The sequence below is a fragment of the Trematomus bernacchii genome, unplaced genomic scaffold (assembly GCF_902827165.1).
Source record: "Trematomus bernacchii unplaced genomic scaffold, fTreBer1.1, whole genome shotgun sequence".
NCBI lineage: Eukaryota > Metazoa > Chordata > Actinopteri > Perciformes > Nototheniidae > Trematomus > Trematomus bernacchii.
Genome location: NW_022987593.1, coordinates 20,441,136 through 20,460,465, shown reverse-complemented (window position 1 = coordinate 20,460,465; position 19,330 = coordinate 20,441,136). Strand labels below are relative to the sequence as shown.

Here is a 19,330-nt window from a genome sequence, read left to right as displayed (position 1 = left end):
AACATTAGAATATAACAGACACACTGGAGACACTCAAGAAAAATTGTTGTTTATTTTGTATGTGTACAAACCCCAGAATATTAATAATAAAGCTTTATTTATACAGCACTTTTCATACAGCACGTGCGGCTCAAAGTGCGTTACAAAATGGCGACACATCATAAGTCAAAAATAAACAATAAATTCCCCTTAGATCAGATGTTAAGACCTTTACAGATACATGCAGCATAGCAACAAAATATAACATTTAACAGGTTAAGAGACACAAGGACGTAAAAGGTATGATAATACAAATGAAATGTTGCTATTAAAACTTTTAAATAAATAATATAAGATGAAACACTTTAAGACCTATAAAACAATATAAAAGTAGGTAAATAATAAAGACCATTTAAAGGCGGGGTAAAGTCACGTCTTTATTGATGTCTATAAGACGTTATTTTGAGTGTGGATGGTGCAGCTACAACGCTAGCTTAGCAGATCGATCCAATCTACTAATCGGTATCAGTTTGTAGTTATTTCGGCATCAGTTTGATATGTGTATTAGAACACTAGAATATAACACTATAACATCACAGACACACTGGAGACACTCGGTCTGTGATTGTTTATAAATGTATGGGTAAGAAACTACAGAATGTCTATGGCATTGCAGATAAAGTCGCTGCTTTACTCACCTCGAATGCTCTTATTTTGAGAGTGGACAGAGCAGCTACAGTGTTAGCTTAGCCTAGCTACATCAATCGGATCTCCATAAAAAAAACACACCTTCAAAGTTTTTTGCCAAAGTATTAATTTGTGGTTTTTACTAATCGGTATCAGTTTCTAGTTTGATATGTGTATTACAATTAAATCACTGCAAAATATGTTCATTTTGGGTTCATACCACTGTAGAAAATAACATTGTTCAGCTGACTTGTGACTTGCTCCAGCTCTCACTCTTAGCTCTCGTTTTGGGTGAATTTACATTTGATTTTTACGAGTTCCTGCTTCATGGTCACCCTGAAACCTTCCTACATAAAGTGACTGTGTTCCTCCTCTCTCACTACCCACAGTGCACTGCGGCAGCATCAGGCAGACGGCCACCATCCTCACCATGAACAGAGACTGTCTAAGGACGGGAGACAAAGCCACGGTGCACTTCCGCTTCATCAAGACCCCCGAATACCTGCACTGTGACCACAAGCTGGTGTTCAGGGAGGGCCGCACCAAGGCTGTGGGCACCATCACCAAGGTGTGTGTGTGTGTGTGTGTGTGTGTGTGTGTGTGTGTGTGTGTGTGTGTGTGTGTGTGTGTGTGTGTGTGTGTGTGTGTGTGTGTGTGTGTGTGTGTGTGTGTGTGTGTGTGTGTGTGTGTGTGTGTGTGTGTGTGTGTGTGTGTGTGTGTGTGTGTGTGTGTGTGTGTGTGTGTGTGTGTGTGTGTGTGTGTGTGTGTGTGTGTGACTGGTTAACTGTGTGTGTGTGTGTGTGTGTGTGACTGGTTAACTGTGTGTGTGTGTGTGTGTGTGTCACTGGTTAACTGTGTGTGTGTGTGTGTGTGTCACTGGTTAACTGTGTGTGAGTGTGTCACTGGTTAACTGTGTGTGTGTGAGTGTGTCACTGGTTAACTGTGTGTGTGTCACTGGTTAACTGTGTGTGTGTGTGTCACTGGTTAACTGTGTGTGTGTGTGTCACTGGTTAACTGTGTGTGTGTGTCACTGGTTAACTGTGTGTGTGTGTCACTGGTTAACTGTGTGTGTGTGTGTCACTGGTTAACTGTGTGTGTGTGTGTGTGTGTCACTGGTTAACTGTGTGTATGTGTGTCACTGGTTAACTGTGTGTGTGTCACTGGTTAACTGTGTGTGTGTGTGTGTGTGTGTGTGTAGCTCCTCCAGGCTGTGAACACGCAGGCAGCTAAAGCCCAGCAGGCCAAGATGCTGTCCAATAAGAAGATGTTTGGCACAGGAGCCAATGAGGAGGCTGGATCCTCTGAACGACCGACCAGTCCAAACTCAGCTCAGCTTCCAGTGAGTATCCGTCAATCTGACGTGTGTATTCAGTGTTGTGGTTTAAAGTATGTGAGGTGAACAGTTACATCTATCCCTGTTTTTAATCCAATATGGGACATGTTTATTTATTGTATAGATTATTTGTTATTTGATTGATTCAGGGCATTCATTAAAATTAGTTAAATTGCCATAATTAATGAAATATTTAAAAAGCAAATGTCTTTCTCCTTTCATGAGGGGGTATTATTATTATTTAGTAATAAATAAAAAATCCAAATCAAATGAAAGATAAATAAAAATTGTAATAGATTTTTTTTTAAAGAAATTGAAAAACTGAAAAAATATATACACAATTACTTTTTTTTGTGACAGTTGCTTCATTTAAGGAAGGATTCAAATAAAAGATACATTAAAAAAATAATACACAAACCTAACTGAGTTTTAATGTTGAAAATCATTTTTAAAATGCCTCTTGTTTCATTCTCCTCCTTAAAAATGTATTTATAAAATCAGAGTTATTTTCTCTTTCACTCTCTCCTCTTACCTTCACACCTCGATTAACCTTCATACCGGCTCATCCTGCTTTCATCTCCTCGTACCCTCATTCTCCTTCTCTTCATCTCCTCACCTCTTCATCTCCTCACCTCTCCATCTCTTCACCTCCTCCCTCCTCTCCCCTTCCTGATTCCTTCTCCCCGTTAACTCTCTCTCCCTCTGCCTCTCCATCTCCTCATATCCTCATCCCCCTACCTCCTCATCTCCTCACCTCCTCTCTCCTTCCTAATTCTCCTCCCCGTTAACCCTCTCTCGCCCTTCCTCCCTCTCTCTCGCTGCGTCAGACAGAGGATGAGTCTCTGTGTAAAGACGGAAACAAAGAGAACAAGGTAAAGCGTTTCTGACGAGGCGCCCGTCTCCTACAGCTCGGATGTTGTTGGTTTCTTTACTCTCTTAACTTTTTAAACCCATGTGTTCTGAGCATGCAAACTCCCGCTCCCGTCTGACTCACAGTCTCCCTTCTGAACCACTTGCAATATAACATATTTTTGATTTGCTGAAGTGTCAGGGTTTCCTCCAGGGTTTAGAAAGCCTGACGTACACGATTCAGTTCTCACAGAAAATACTGTTTAAATATGAACTCTATGGAGAGGTGCAGTGACGCGTCCTAAAACCCGGAAGTAAACTCCTTCCGGTTCCTTCGACAAAAACGCATTGCAATTTCTCCATAGGATTTTGGAAAATAGCTGGAAATAAGGTCTGTGGTTGAGACACATTTAAGAGACGGATCACGTTTTGTTCAGCCGGATAGTCTCCACATGTCTACCCTACTTTTAGAATTTACTAAGCATAAATCTAGTCGCCAGAAGCAAAATGCTAATGCTATAAAGGAACTACAGCAGGGTCGCTGCTTCAACGTCACGCCGACTTAAGATCCATATTAAGACACACAGATTCTAAATGGTTCGAGTTGAAGCGTTTGTTTGAACAGTTTGCAGGAGGCAGGTACTTGCTTTCAAGCAGAACAGGGCAAACAAACTTAGAGGAGTGTTTACGTGTTCGGCGTAATGACGTACAACGGCCTCGACAACTTCTGTAGTCCTATCCAGCCACTTGGTAACAACCATCGTTTTTCAGACACGTCAACTCTTCAGAAACCACCAGTGGGGTCACTGCTGATGGATTTAATGTCGTAGAACAAAACGTGATCCGTCTCTTGACTTTGTCTCAACCACAAACCTTAGTTCCAGCTATTTTCCAAAAAAGGAGAAATTGCATTGCTTTTTCTCGAAGGAATCGGAAGTGGTAAAATGCTAACTCACTTCCGGGTTTTAGGACGCGTCACTGTGGCACTCTATAGGGAATCTTATTACTAGTCATACACCACTGCTTATAGTGTATGACATGTTATATATATATATTGTAGTACAATGCACACATTTTTTACTTTAACTCGTGATCTCAATATAACCTTATTTTATTTAATATTTATTTGACACAAGGAGTTACAGAAGATAAAGTCAAATAAATATTAATAATAATATGTTTTTTATTTTATTCAGTCTTTTTAAATTGAGTTACTGTCACCAAACCCAACTTCCCCCCAGAGTAAATGATATTTCTTGATTATCATTCTGATTGCTCGTTAACACCTATTTGCCACCAGGCTAACAACTGCTTGGCGGAAACCCTGAACTATTTACTGCACTGGATCCCAATGTTTTTTAATTTAGAGTCTTTGCATTTGAAAGGGTTGCGGTGTTCTTACATCTACAGGGTGTCCGCGGGGTCTTAAAAAGTATTAAAAGTTGATAAATCAATTTAGCGAAAATGAAGGCTATTAAAAAGTATTAAAGGGCATTTTCCAAGGTATTACATTTTGTAGCCAATAAGTATATAAATTGTCCAAAGAGGTCGTATTCTACAGTCTGCCTGAATGTAATCATTGCGTAGGTGTGTAGTGTGATTCTGTGTAGTTTATTTATGGCATCCCGTTGGATCTGACGTCATCTGAACAGGACATCGCACGCTCACTGCTTGATAGCGCGCGGAGGTCCGTTTACGCCGGTTGTTAAACAACATGGTTATGGGGAAATGCAAGTCTGCGTCCAAATGGTTGGAAGATAAGGAGGAAGGACAATCAATACTGTATATAGTCAATGTGAGGTAAAGTGTGTCGCCAATGTAACCGGTTAGAACTCAAAGTGGCGATGAGGTCTTAAAATGTATGGAAAGGGTCTTAAAAAGGTCTTAAAAGGAATTACATTTGACTTCAGGATTCCTGCATAGACCCTGATCTATCTAATGTGAAGTGTTCTCCCTGGCCATGGACATGTGACCTGTGATATGCTGCAATAACAATTTCATACTTAATTTTAATACACTTACCCTATGAAAACATATCTGCCGTACTGTAGTGGAGGTGGACCACTCCTGCTAATGTCAGATAAAAACATTACACTTTTATTTAACATAACAATAGAGAGATAGTTTTTTTTAGGCAGCATCGCCCTGGTTCCCTCCACGAAAAACCAATGGGATTTCTCCATGTGATTTTGGATTATAGCAGATTATAAAACGGACAAGTCAAATCAAGCAATCTGATTGGTTCTTAGCCGTGATATACTGAGCGTATACCAGGGGTAGAATTGTAGTTACTTTTCACAACAAGTCAGTATCCCTCCGCGTCTGAGAAAAACTGTACAGTTGGGCTGAAAAGCAAACTGTCTGCTTTTCAAACTGGAACAAGAAAACAGCGGAGAAGTAACGGGGCAGAAACCCTCCTTTTTACGCAGCGGTCCAGACATAGACATCAAACGGCAAAACATATTCAGTGTGCAGTTCCTTTGGCATTAGGGCAGGGATATCTAGATACTTTCCAAGGTTTGACATAATGAATTGTGCTACTTTTAAAGCAAGCAACCATGTTTTCAAATCTGTATCAAAATGGTCCACAAAAACGCTATCGAAGCAGTTCCTGCCGTTGCTACGTAGTTTATCCATGTATTTTTTCTTTTAATGTTTATTTTATTATCTTTCCTTTTTAATGACTGATTTTAAATGCCATTTTTAAAATGTCTTCCATTTTTGTAAAGCACTTTGAATTACCTTGTGTTGAAAGGTGCTATATAAATAAACTTGCCTTGCCTTGCCTTGCCTTGCCTTCAAACAATAACAACGGACTATTTTTGACTTCAAGGGGGTTGTCGACCCTCCGCTTCGCGTCGGGCCGAACCACGCCCCTTAGCTGTGATATACTGAGCATATACCACGGCCTGTCGTGAGCTATTGCTTAAATATAATCTCTGTGTCAAACAAACGTTTATGATACTTACACGTTTCAGCAGGATAATCTCCACACATTAACACCACTTTTTAAATACACCAGTGGGGTTTTTACTGGCGTGTTTTATGTCATCGTAGAACAAAACGCTAAAATGTCTTTAGTTTTGAGTAACCAAGGACCTTATTTCAGGATAGCAGCCAAACATATTTTTTTAAAACTTGGAGATGAGGAAACTGTGGGGGAAACTTCTGAAGCAATTGGAGTCAGGACTCAGAGAGACACGAGGAGAGCTGGAGCTTTGATGGCAAACACTGACGGTTTATTTGGAGCTTCGGCCGGAGAATTCACAAGACATGTCACGGGCCACGGTCTGACCACACGGATGAGACGCCACAATCAATTCTGAAGAGCCCTCCTGTAGCTCCAGGTTTTAACTAGTTCAGAGTGTAATAATTAACATTCTTCAATAGATAGACTAAACAGCTGAGGACACTGAATCACATTTGTTGTCGCTTATGGCTCGGGGTCATCTACACCCCGAGAAGGATGTGTTCCAGGTGTCCCACAACAATAACTATCACTGACCGACAGTTGCCCGGTCACAAACTGGCAACATCAACAACTTGCTAGGGCAGCCCCTCCTTATGGGAGATAACGGCTGCTCAAGGTTGGTCAACTGCGTCAGAGGGCGAAGGAGGACATGCAGGGCAAATTATTCCCCAACAGAAACCAGTAGTGATATTAGATCGATTAATTGCTGCACCACTCTATTAGTGAAGACCCTACATCCCACATTAAATGAAACATGTATATAAGTGAGGACATTTAAAAGGGCTTACCACCTCCACCTCCACTAAAAAATGTCCTGAACTGTTGTGAAAGACCCTTTTCATTATATTTCTCTCCCCTAGGACGAACAGTAACAAAACCTCTTACCTTTTTGATTCCAAAGCACTTTTAAGAAATGCATTCCTGTTTCTCTTTACATCTGATCTGTTGTTGGAGCATCCAGTTTATTAGGGGTGGGAATCACCCCACGATACAATACTATCGCGATACTTAAGCCACGATATGATAGTATTGCGATTCTTAAGCCACGATATGATAGTATTGTGATACTTAAGCCACAATATGATAGTATTGTGATACTTAAGCCACAATATGATAGTATTGCGATACTTAATATACGATAATATCGCGATACTTAAGCCACAATACGATACTATCGCAATACTTAGGCCACAATACGATACTATCGCGATACATACGATACTATCGCGATACTTAAGCCACAATATGATAGTATTGCGATACTTAAGCCAGGATGCGATACTATCGCGATACTTAAGCCACAATACGATACTATCGCGATACATACGATACTATCGCGATACTTAAGCCACAATATGATAGTATTGCGATTCTATGATATGCTAAGTATTGGGATACGATATATTGCGATATATTGCGCATATATATTGATGTATACGATTGCATGATATATTGGGTTCCAGTGTCTTTAGCATGTGACAAAAGCCTTCGGTTTCCACAGCGCTGATTGGACGCAGGTCTTTGCACAGGAAGTAGTTGATCGAGTTATTTTCTTCGCTCGCTCAGAATTTGATGGTATCTTTGCCAAGCTCATTTGGATTTGCAATATGAATAGTTTATATAATAAAATATCGATACTTGGCGTCCATGTATCGATACAATATCGCCACGCATAGTATCGATTATTTCCCCCACCCCTACTGTTTAGTGTATTTCTGTGTCTCACGGTGGTCTCCTGTGTTTCTGCAGATGAAGTCTGGAGGCGGCGGTCGTCGAAGAGGGGGTCAAAGACATCGAGGGAAAGCAATAAACGCTGCAGCGATCCCCACAGCGGTCCCTGCAGGCGCAGCAGGAACCGCCTGATCTCCATCTTTACTCTGAGGGGAGGGAAGTGACGGCTCGGCCTCTGGATGGAAACGTTTCCCTTATATAAAATAATAACTCATCATGAGAGAGTGAATTTCCTTCCAGGTTAAGACAATGTAAAGCTTTATTGGTGTCTGAAGATGATTTTTATTTAGTTTTATTGCAGTTTCTTGCAATTTAAATGCATTATATTACCTTTTTCTATTTGAATACTGGAGTTTTGGGGGTGTTTGTAGTTCACCAGTTGTTTCATAGCGTTATCTGAGTACATCAGAGGCAGAGCAGTCACTTTCCCTCCCTAAATGTTCTCCATCCTCCACAATCAAATGTGTTTTTTTTCCCTCTGTTGCTCATCTCCTCTTGTGTTCACCTCCACGTGACGTTCATTAATCCATTTTTTACTGTCACAGAAAGAGGAAGTAGTTGAAAAGCATCATTTCTAATTGTTTTTCTTACAATGCTCCGTGTCTCTGAGAGTAGCAGTTCACATACAGTCGGTGATTTATTACAATGAAAGGGAATTAATGCCAACCTTAGAATAAACAATAAAACAGCTAGATGATAATTAACTATACTTCCTTGTGTCACAGTGCCGGGTTTGGTGAGGTTTGTTTACAAAGAAAGTTATTGTCCTATACAGGTTTTTGGAATTAAAAAGCTTACGGTCAGCACGGTCACATGACTTCACGTCACCACCGCTAAGCTAAAGGTGGCTAATGTTGGGCGTGATGGCGTGTAGTCGTCTCACTAGTGGGGTATTCACTGACAAATTGTACGTCGTAGAACAAAAATGTCTTCCGCTTGTCACCTTATTTGAGACTAACAACCCAAGACACATCCAGAAAACCATTGACTTCCAGACCAGGGGACAGGAAGTGATAAAATGCTTATTTATTTCCCGGGTTTTAGGACTCGGGGCTTCTCATGATACACATCGAAAGATAAAGAGCAAAACAGTCTCTTGTCAATTTTAACCTCACATTGTCTACGATTAATCCTGCCATAGAAAAGTCATTTTATCAGTCAGACCTTCCTTTCTGGAGCTAATGTCTCAGTTTTTCTAGATCCAGATCAGAAAGAAACCCCTTTGTTTTTCCCCAAAGTAACGTCACATGTCAAACTGGCTTTGTCGCAGTTAACGTTTGCAGAAGTCCTTTTGAATTCCCCTGCCTAGTTTGCTTGGAAACATCTGAACACAAGAGCACAATTTCTCTTCCGTTTCAATCGCAGTCTGACTTCCTGAAACACACAATTTTGATGATTGTACAACAATTATTCATTCAGCCGTGGTGTTCCACACTTAAAATGTAAAAAAAAAAGAACATTTTTAAATCACTAACAGATGATGCCACTGGGACGTAAAGGTCATTAGGATGTGTCCGACATCTTTTTCAAAGCTTCAAGGGTCAAACCCAAACATGTCACAACGTCCAACACAACGACTTTGTCAGTCTGTATTTTAAAGATATTTTAAAGGATTCAGTGTTGAGTCTGCAGAAGTGAATCAACCGGAGGAAGGTGAACAGAAGCTGGTCTGAACACATCATCTGATTGTCTTTAAAAAAGCTAAAATAAACCATTAATCTAGAGTCCAGTTTAACAGAGTTTTCTGCATATGTTATCCAGTTGTTCGATCGTTCCCAGTTGATATTAACGAGGAAACTACATAAGTGTGTTTGAGGGCTTTGAGCCCCGATGTCCCCTTCCATGTCTGTATAATAATGGTCAGGTTTTCTCCGACAGTCTGTAAAGCCACTGAATTAAACATGTAATCAAAGATCACAAACAAACTGAACTGCCAGAATATTAGAGATTACCAATTTTTTTTTTTGAAGGGACACTCTTGTGTGTTTGTACGTTGTGCAAGGATGAAAAAAAAAGATGCCATTTAAATTAAGTGGTGCCAGTTTGTGTTGTAAATCCTTTTAAATAAAGATGTTATAGAAAACTAACATGTGGAAAGTACTTCTTACATTCGAGTCATTCAGTTGATGCTGTATACAAGAGGATTGGACACATGGAGTCGAGCAGGATTAAGCTGAAGCTTCATAACTGCTTTTGGATGTTTTTATACCATTATTACCTCTGAACATTATACCTACATATACACACCGTCACTGAAATTAAAAGAGTGTCCTTTTCAGTCATAAGATCATGGGGCATCTTTGTTAGTCACACTGTAAAGGATGTTATATTAGCATCTGGTTCAAAAGTAGTTAGAACGAGGTAAAGGAGAAAAAAAAGTTTACGTGATAATCAACCTTTAAAGAACTTCAAACGCTAAATTATGTATTTGGCTAAATCACGTATAGAATATTTACTCTGGTTTTAAAATCTTACTTAAAGTGGACCTATCATGCTATATTTGAATAATATAGTGTAGGACCATACCTATATAAGGCATATTTATACTTTTTTTTTTTCAAAATACCAAACAGATCATGCATTTTAGCCATGCCTCATTTCGCTCTATTTGACATTTTTTAGCTCTGCTCTGCAAGGGCAGATTCAGTGAGAACAGCACCACCTACAGGCCTGGCATATGTACTACAGCGTCTCCAGCACTTTCGAACGGCAATGGCCGTGGCTGTCTCCTCCTGATTGGTGGAGTTGGCCCAATAGCCGTAGCGCCACCGTCCTGACGTCAGGACAGTGTTCAAATCTGGATCAGTTTTTATCAGATCCGTTGCAGCCCCTTTTTTAGAGATTTGGGTATGGAGGAAAATAGAGAGGGTTGTGTTTTCTGACACTTGGTGAGTTCCCTGGAACACCGGGGACACATATTCATGTAGAAAAGACGTACAAAAGTGCATTTTGCATGATAGGTCCCCTTTAAATAAATGTACTAACATACTAGCATAAAAAAAAAACACACACACACACACACACACACACACACCCACACACACACACACACACGGCCGCCCTTCCCTACAGGCCGATCATGCAAGCTGCATGGGGCCTCACATTGCGCAGCGGGCCTCGGCTTATGAGCTCGGCTTGTGCGCAGCTCTCAGCGCATTCTTTATTTACCATTCATTCAAGTATGTTATGCCTTTTATCTGCTAATGTTCAGGAGGAAGAGTGATACACTGTCTGTCTAGTTGGCTTACATAACAGTTAAAGTTTGAGACCTGAGTTCTTGTGAATTGTTAGATGTGCTCCAGTTTAAAACCTCACTTTGTGGCTTCAGTAGACAGTTTCCTCTCCTTTTTCTCTCGCCCGGTTATTTTCCGGGATCTTTGAGACAAGGAGTGAGTATTTGATTGTATAGTGTTGATATTGTGTTTGGTGGTGAGCACTCAGTATATAAGTGTAGCATTGGCTGAAGTCTCTTACTGTTTAACATAGGGCTGTGCGATTATGGCAAAAATCATAATCACGATTATTTGGGTCAATAATTGATATCACGATTATTAAATACGATTATTCATTGACTTTGAAAAAATCCATTTATTGAACTTTAAAACAAATACAAATAATAATTTGAACAGTATCTTTTTAACTGTTGATTACCCTGAACGTATAATTCAACTGAAAAACCAATACAAAAATAAATGATACATTTAAATTAATATCAAAATAATAAATACCAATAAACAAGATCAACAAATATTTTGGAGCTACTAATCATATATAAATATGATAAATACTAATAAATGAGACCAAAATTAATTAGATCAAATATGTTGCACTGTCACAACCTAGCAAAGCAAAATAATCGTTTTTTTCGATTATGTTGTTTTCGTAATTGTGGCAGGCCAAAATCGTAATTGCGATTAAAATACGATTAATTGCACAGCCCTAGTTGAACAGCTTCCTCAGTTTAGATATGGGAGTGTCTAGCTGGGCTGAATCAGTCCTTCCTTCAGGCACTCATTTATTATTTTGCCGTTTTTATTTTTTGGAGGCATTATGGACTTTTGTTTTTATTTATCATTTCATACACAAGTAAAAATTGTTTGGGTTTCACAAACACACACAGACATTAAACTCCACTATAAAACAAGAAAATATATTAGTGAGCTCACTTGAAAAAATAACCCAAAGAATGGCAAGCACAAAAAACTGACTTCGAATCCTACGGTATTTATATTTTGAAGACATTGATTTTGTTAACATGATTCTCTCTCTCCGGAGACCAGACAAATCATCAGAATATTTCACTGTTAAAGAAGAGACAATTCCATGGTCCATTATAATGGATCATTAGTTATTTGACAAAAATGTTTTAAGGAATGCCCAGAGGAATTGTAAAGGACAGGTAATCTCCCACCTCCCCCAACTCTGCTCTGTAGTGCTGGAAAAACATAATCAAAACGGAAGTGACTATTGAGGGCGGGACGTTTTCAAAATTCGTGCTGTTGTGACTGTGTTGACAAATCTTACATGTTTCGCATCGATAAAGACCTTTGTCCTGACCCGCATTGTATTAATTGGAAAACGATAAAGCACAATGTCTTCAAAGATTCAAAGAGGTGTGCAGCTCCCTGCAGAAACAAGAAAACTGGTGACAAGGAAAAATGTTGCTCCCAAAGTCCCCAACGGGTTATCCACCAGGTATGGGCAACAGGCAGGGCTCAAGGAGCAACACCAGCATCTGATGGCTACCAATGAGGAGCTGCAGAAACACCTCTCAGTACACAGCAAAGAGCAGCTGAGTTGGAGCTGCAGAAAAACCTCTCAGTACACAGCAAAGAGTAGCTGAGTTGGAGCTGCAGGACAGTGAACATTGAAAAGGAGAATGTAGAAGTACAGAAAAACCTGAGGGACTGTCATGTCCTCTTAGTCGTAGCCAACATAGACCAAGTTGTAGGAGAAAAAGGAGAGGAAACTGTCTACTGAAGCCACAAAGTGATGTTTTAATGGACAAAAGAAAAAGGGCTCACCAGCCAACTTGCAAAGCAAAGTACAATAAACAATACATAAAAAGGTAAACTGGAGCACATCTCCTAACAATTCACAAGAACACAGGCCTCACACAGAGACAGAAGCCTCATCTCAATACCCCTCCTCGACTCCTCTCTTCCCCTCCTCCGGGACTTGACCCGGAAATCGATCAAGACACGCCATTTTGAAGGACGTCCCAATAGCTGAAATGCACACGGAGGAGTCGAGGAGGGGTGAGGGAGGAGACGAAAGGGAGGATACACGAGAGCAGACTACGCGGAAGTGTTGTCACTACTCGCGTATAAAAGCCCCGCCCCCACCTTCACAGCTGGTCGATTTCAAGAGAGGAAAACGGAGAACTGGAAGAATGAGTGGAAAAGTGTCACATAAATGTATAAGTGCTCACAGCTCCGTGGGAATTATTATGTGCAATTCATTTCTTAAGGTTATACTAACAATTTAAGTCATGTTTAATGATCTTGAACGTCACTAAAACATAGCTATTAAGAAAGCTATTTCATAAATGGCTAGATCTTGATAAATAACAATTAGGCCTATTTGTTTTGTTTTGTGTTAAAATATTGAGTAGTTAAATTATTTAAAATGCACAGTCCTGAATGTGGGTTTGTGGTGAATGTGGGGATCTACAGGACACACATTTTCAGAGTAAAGGCTTTCACATTACTTTAATTATATTTGTATTTAAATGTAGGCTACATTTTACACCAAAACGGAACACAAAAGCAGGACCAACAATCATACATTGAATTCCTTGACTAACAAGAGAAAGATTCATAATTTAAATACATATTTAACAACAAATGGGCCGGTTCTAAAGGGTTATTCAGTTAAGCCCGATGAGAGGGGATACAGCTGTGCACATGTCATCATTAACAGACGTCGTTTAAGAGTGACGTTTGAGTGAACGAGGACATCCCAATTAATACCTGAGGACTCCTCTGTCCTCGCGTCACCTCCTCGTGTCTCTCGCTCGCATCTTACGGAGGCGGAGCTAAGACGCAAGGAAGGGACGCGAGTGAGGGAAAGGAGGAGTCGAGGAGGGGTATTGAGATGAGGCTACTGACATGCTGCACACATGCAGCCAGAGGAGAAGGAGAGAGGCCACTGCAGCCTTCCTCAGGTCCTTTATGGAGGCCCTGATTGGGGATTGGGAGCACCTGGGGAAGAGGCTGCACCTGGAGACAATCACGGAGAGAGAGAGACACACACACAAAAGCACACACACACAAGCACCAACTGCGGCACGTAACAATTAGCGACCCCCACAGATGTATGATTTCACTGCGTCCTTGGGAGCTCAGCTCCCATTGGCTCCCACATAACTCGAACCCTGATTGTAGCGTATCGCTATAGAAACACAGGGAGGCTTTGTTTGTCCTTTATCCGGAAGTTTATTATAAAGATCACAGGTTACTGTTGGCCGTAACCACGCCAACACAATCCACTAACTCTGTTAAAATCCCACCCACCCCACAGCCACAGGTCACAAGAACCATCCATCAAAACAGTGACACGTTCACTGACACTCTGCAAAATGCAAACAAACTCTGAACAACAAAACGCATCAAACATCAACATTATAACCAGTCCGTTACAATATGTTGTTCCTTTAATTTAACATGATCATTTAGGTGGCATACTAGGAGGAAATGGCGCTAATGCAAATGTGTGGTTTTAACTATAAGGTTAATAAATAAGGTTTATCATTCTTTCTGCCTTCACATGATACAGGGATTCATGAAGTGAAGGTGTGGGTAGCAGATACTGTAAGATTCACCCACAATGAGTCATAGAACTATGCAAACTGGTTTACTGACATTCCTACTGTGTTGATTCTGTATGGAGATTGTTAAGTGACAGTGGTTACATAACATTCTCAACCAGCAAAACCTGAGCACATGCACGAATGCACGAGTCAGGTGGCACAGGTACTTAAATAATGTAGACCAGTGCCAGAAGAAGGCAGAAGAATTCACAGACCACTGCTTGAAGCCTGCAGTCGAAAAGTTTGTCAACCGCTCCCTGGGTCCTGATATCATTGAGGAAATGCTTACAAGTGAGCAATTCAGCACAAGAATGTCCTTCCAGTATTCAGTCTTACTGGATTTGACCTCAAAGGATGACTTTAAGAAGTATAAGAGCTTTATCTGCTTATGTAAAGAAATGGATACTCAACAAAATAGTGGAATGCTTCTCAAATGGGTCTACGAAGTTTGAGGAACAACATCTCCAGTCATGTATCCACAGCATAAATAATGCTATCCAGAAAGCTAAAACAGAAAAGAGTGGCAACGTAAAGTCATTTGTTGAAGTTGTCTGTCAGGAACTTGGTGACAAACTGGTCATTTCCCAGGGTGCTCTTGGTGTGTTCATGATCCTGAACAAGGCCGACCAGGAACAGTTTGCTAACTGGCTCTTTAAGTCTGTCAAAGACATGGCACAGGCTCTTAGAGAGAAGTTTAAAAAAACAAACATCCTAACTAAACTACAGAACCTTCATGTGAATCCTCAGAACGAGATTTTCAACAAACTGATTGGATGTGGTAAACAGTGTCCGTTCTGCGCATCGCCTTGTGAGGCAGGAGGAACAGGCCAACATGAGCACTTCACTTCACTTCATCGACCAGAAGGTCTGGGTAAATACAGGTTTTGTTCCTCGGGCAAGCTTGTCACTGATATATGCTCATCCTCTGTTATCACTGAAGCGATATTTCAGTGTGATGCTACAAACTGGAAATACCATCCTTACAAGCGTTACAAAGACATTTTTCCAGACTGGAGAATCCTACCAGATGCAAGCCTCCAGGCATCAGACTACTGGAAATATGTACTGGTAAAGTACAACAAACAGTTGGCTGTAGCATTTGAAGCAAAGCCTGCTAATATTCCTGCAGCTTGGAAAAAAATCACAAAGGTGCAAGCAGAGGCCAGCCTCAAAGAGTCATTTCATATCAAATGAGAAACTACAAGCTTTGTGCTCACAGAGGGTCACGTCCTCCTCATTACAGTCATCTTCTCATGGATATTTAGATTATACTTGATTAATATGAAGAGAAGAGAAGAGAAGCACACAAAGTAACGTCCTGTTTATATGATTTCTGTTTATAATTATTGTTGATACACAGACATTTTACCACAACTTACTACAAAGAACATAAAAAGTTACTGCAATTAGTGCTCACCTGAGATAAAATGAATCCTGTTTAATCAAAACAAATATTGTTTTTATCTCTTTGTTTAATGTTGATGAGGACATTCTAAATACTTTTGATACTTTGAGTCTATGCAGATGTTGGGAGCAGAGGTTTGAAACATATTCAATGTTTCAAATGTATTAAATCAAACTTTGAATCCTTCTTTGGTACGGATAAAGGTTATTATACTGTCAATTAATCAAATTGATTTGATCGAGTATTTGTATTTCCCTAAAGTAACTGATGCAAAAATATTTGCTTTTATATTCTTCTGTGGATTTGTCATAACAATATTAACGATTTCAATGTTTTAACATATCATTCAGTCTTCATGTCAACATGAAGATTAGACAATGTCTTTGTTTTTATTTCAAATAAGTATCTGGTTTTCTGAGGCTGCAACTCTGATGTATTTATCCTCTGTCAAAATATACGTTCAGAAATATGTATATTGATGAACATTCTATTACGCACTTCCTTGTGAGAGTGAACATTTAACCACAAAGCAACAAAGAAGAACACCTCTAACGCACAAGCTTGCACGCACAGGATGTGACAAACCACGTGACAAAAGAAGATATAAGAAGACTGAAGAACATTGGAAGTCAGTTCCTCTTGCTAGAAGACTGAACAACCTGGCTAACGCTAACTAGTAGTACAGCAAAACCTAGACGGATCGGATATAACATATATCTGAGCAAAAACTTATTTTATTATTATTATTGTGTGGTGTTCTAACTTTTAATAAAACTACCTGTTCACACTTGTGAAAGGCAAATAAAGGTCCATGTAGCCCTCTGATTATTACTGAATAAGTGACAAATCAGCAGGAAATGTAATCCGTCCCCACATAGCTTGAGTCCTGAGTCCAGATTGATTCCAGTGTCCTGTCTCCTTGGTTGAGGGTCAATCCCTGACGGAACACTGCAGTCTCCCAGAGATAACAGCTGGTAAGTAGCACCTGGTCAACTCTGTTGCAGAATATAGTAAGTCATATTGGAGGTCGCCATGATCGTTTGATCTGAAATACGGCAGCAGTGCTTTACGGGTATTCAATCCCAAAGGTTTCAGAGGTGTGTTCATTAACAGGTCTGTGACAATCTAAAGGGTTAAACTAACAGGAAAAGATGAATTATGTAAATTGATGAATGGAGGTAGTAAAGAAAGAAGGGAGTTTATCGGTACCTCGAGGTGGTGTGTGAGGACACGCCTTTTATGCCCGGACTGAGTAAAAACTGTATCAAACAACAATATATATATATATTGTTATTATAATTTGAATTATTGGTGCATTTCTGTTTTCATCACATCGATGTTGCAGCTGGTAAAGGTGAAGCGTATTTTAATTATTTTTTATTTCAAATCAAATCAAATCAAATCAAATCAGGTTTTATTTATATAGCACATTTAAAAGCGATTTTTGGTCGAGCCAAAGTGCTGTACATGTAATAAAAACACATTACTACAATCACAATAAAAGACAATAAATTACAACAGATATATATAAAAAATTAAATTAAAATAAAAAAACACAAGGAAAAGTCAGGAGTCGTGCTCCGCTCTGACTAGAAGGCCAGAGAGAAGAAGTGTGTTTTTAGTGTAGATTTAAAAACCCCTAGGGTCTGGGCCGACCTCACATGGAGGGGCAAAGTGTTCCAGAGCCTGGGGCCAGCTGCTGAGAAGGCTCGGTGCCCTCGGGTTTTAAGCCTGGTCTTGGGCACTACCAGCAGCAGCTGGTCAGCAGACCTTAAAGCTCTGGCTGGGGTGTAGCGCTGGAGCAGTTCAGCTATATAGGCCGGAGCCAGCCCATTTAGTGCTTTAAAAACAAATAAAAGGATTTTAAAATCAATTCTGAACCGAACTGGAAGCCAGTGTAGTGAGGCCAGAATTGGGGTGATGTGGTCACGCTTTTTGTGGCCAGTCAGCAAACGTGCAGCTGCGTTTTGGACTAGCTGCAGGCGTTTAATTGAGGCCTGGTCCATACCCACATACAGAGCGTTGCAATAGTCCAGTCTCGAGGTTACAAAGGCGTTAATAACCCTTTCTAAGTCATTAAAAGATAAATACGACTTGGTTTTGGCCAATAGTCTTATTTTAAAAAAGCAGGATTTGACTACAGTGCTGATCTGCTTGTCGAATTTAAAAGTGCTAGTGAAGGTCACTCCAAGGTTCATGACCGAGGGGAGGATGTTTTTTTTGAGAGAGCCCAGAATATCAACCGGAGAGGCTGGAGGTTGGGGTCCAAAAAAGATGACCTCAGTCTTGCTCTTGTTGAGGTTGAGAAAGTTTTTGCTCAGCCAGGATTTTATCTCTGTTAAGCAGTCCATCAACTGCTGTAGTGAGTGTTTGACATTTGCTTTGAGAGGCAGATATATCTGTACATCGTCGGCGTAGCAGTGGAAGGGAATATTATGTTTTGTGAGAATTGAACCTAGGGGCAGTATGTACAGTAGAAAAAGGATGGGGCCCAGAATAGAGCCTTGGGGAACCCCACAGGTAAGAGGGGCTTTGGCAGAGGAGAAGGCACCTAGCTGCACTGAGAAGCTACGGTCTGTCAGGTAGGACCTGAACCATGCAAGGGCAGAGCCTGTGATGCCAGCGGACTGTTCAAGCCGTGACAGCAGGATGCTATGGTCCACAGTGTCAAAGGCAGCTGTCAGGTCTAACAGCACCAAGACAGCTGGGCTACCTGAGTCGGCGGCTAGGAGCAGATCATTAAAAACTCTTAAAAGGGCTGTTTCAGTGCTGTGCATGGGTTTGAAGCCAGACTGAAACTTTTCATGGTTTCCATGCATGGTTAAAAAAGACTGCAGCTGGGCGTAGACTACTCGCTCCAGGGCTTTTGATAAAAAAGGTAGCTGGGAGATGGGCCTAAAATTTGCGAGAATGGAGGGGTCGAGATTTTTCTTTTTAAGGAGTGGCTTAACCACGGCATGTTTGAAGGCAGCTGGGACACATCCTGAGCTAAGAGAGGTGTTTAAAAGTAATAAAATACTTGCTCCAACTGAATCAAAAACATCTCTGAGAAGGCGAGAGGGAATGCTGTCTGAGGTGCAGTTTGTCGGCCGCAGGTGCTTGACTACATCCGAGAGAGAAGAGAGGGATACAGGCTCAAAGTGGTCGAGGACAGCAGGGCACAGAAAAGGAGCAGGATCTGGGGTAGCACTAGTGTGGGCTAGCCTAAGGGCAGATACTTTTTCAATAAAAAATGTAAGGAACTTATCACAGAGAGTAGTCGATGGGACAATAGAAGAAACATCACAGGGATTAATGATAGAGTTGAGGACATTAAAAAGAACCTGAGGTTTATGGCTGTTTTTGGAGATTAGCAGAGAAATGTGCTCTGTTTCGGCTGCTTTGACTGCCGTCTGGTAGTCGGAAAGGCAAGCACGAAGGATTTCTAGGGAGACATGGAGTTTATCCTTTTTCCATTTTCTCTCTGCACGCCTGCAAGCGCGTCTAAGATCACGAGTACAGTCATTGAGCCACGGCTCTGAGAGAACTTTGGTGCGTCTAAGCGTAAAAGGAGCAACAGAATCC

At 40.6% G+C, this 19,330-nt stretch overlaps 2 protein-coding genes across 2 annotated transcripts in view; one reads left to right on the top strand and one right to left on the bottom strand.

Moving 5' to 3' along the window:
* Positions 1-9,637, top strand: part of LOC117482051 (GTP-binding protein 1-like) — a 32,509-nt gene extending 22,872 nt beyond the window's left edge. Inside the window, exons 12-14 of the mRNA XM_034130030.1 lie at positions 1,056-1,234; positions 1,865-2,005; positions 7,569-9,637. Coding sequence (XP_033985921.1) covers positions 1,056-1,234; positions 1,865-2,005; positions 7,569-7,682 — 434 coding nt within the window. The 3' untranslated portion in view covers positions 7,683-9,637. The remainder of the gene's footprint in view (positions 1-1,055; positions 1,235-1,864; positions 2,006-7,568) is intronic.
* LOC117482071 (B-cell receptor CD22-like) overlaps positions 1-19,330 on the bottom strand; it is a 1,109,798-nt gene that overhangs the window by 80,571 nt on the left and 1,009,897 nt on the right. The window lies entirely within an intron of this gene.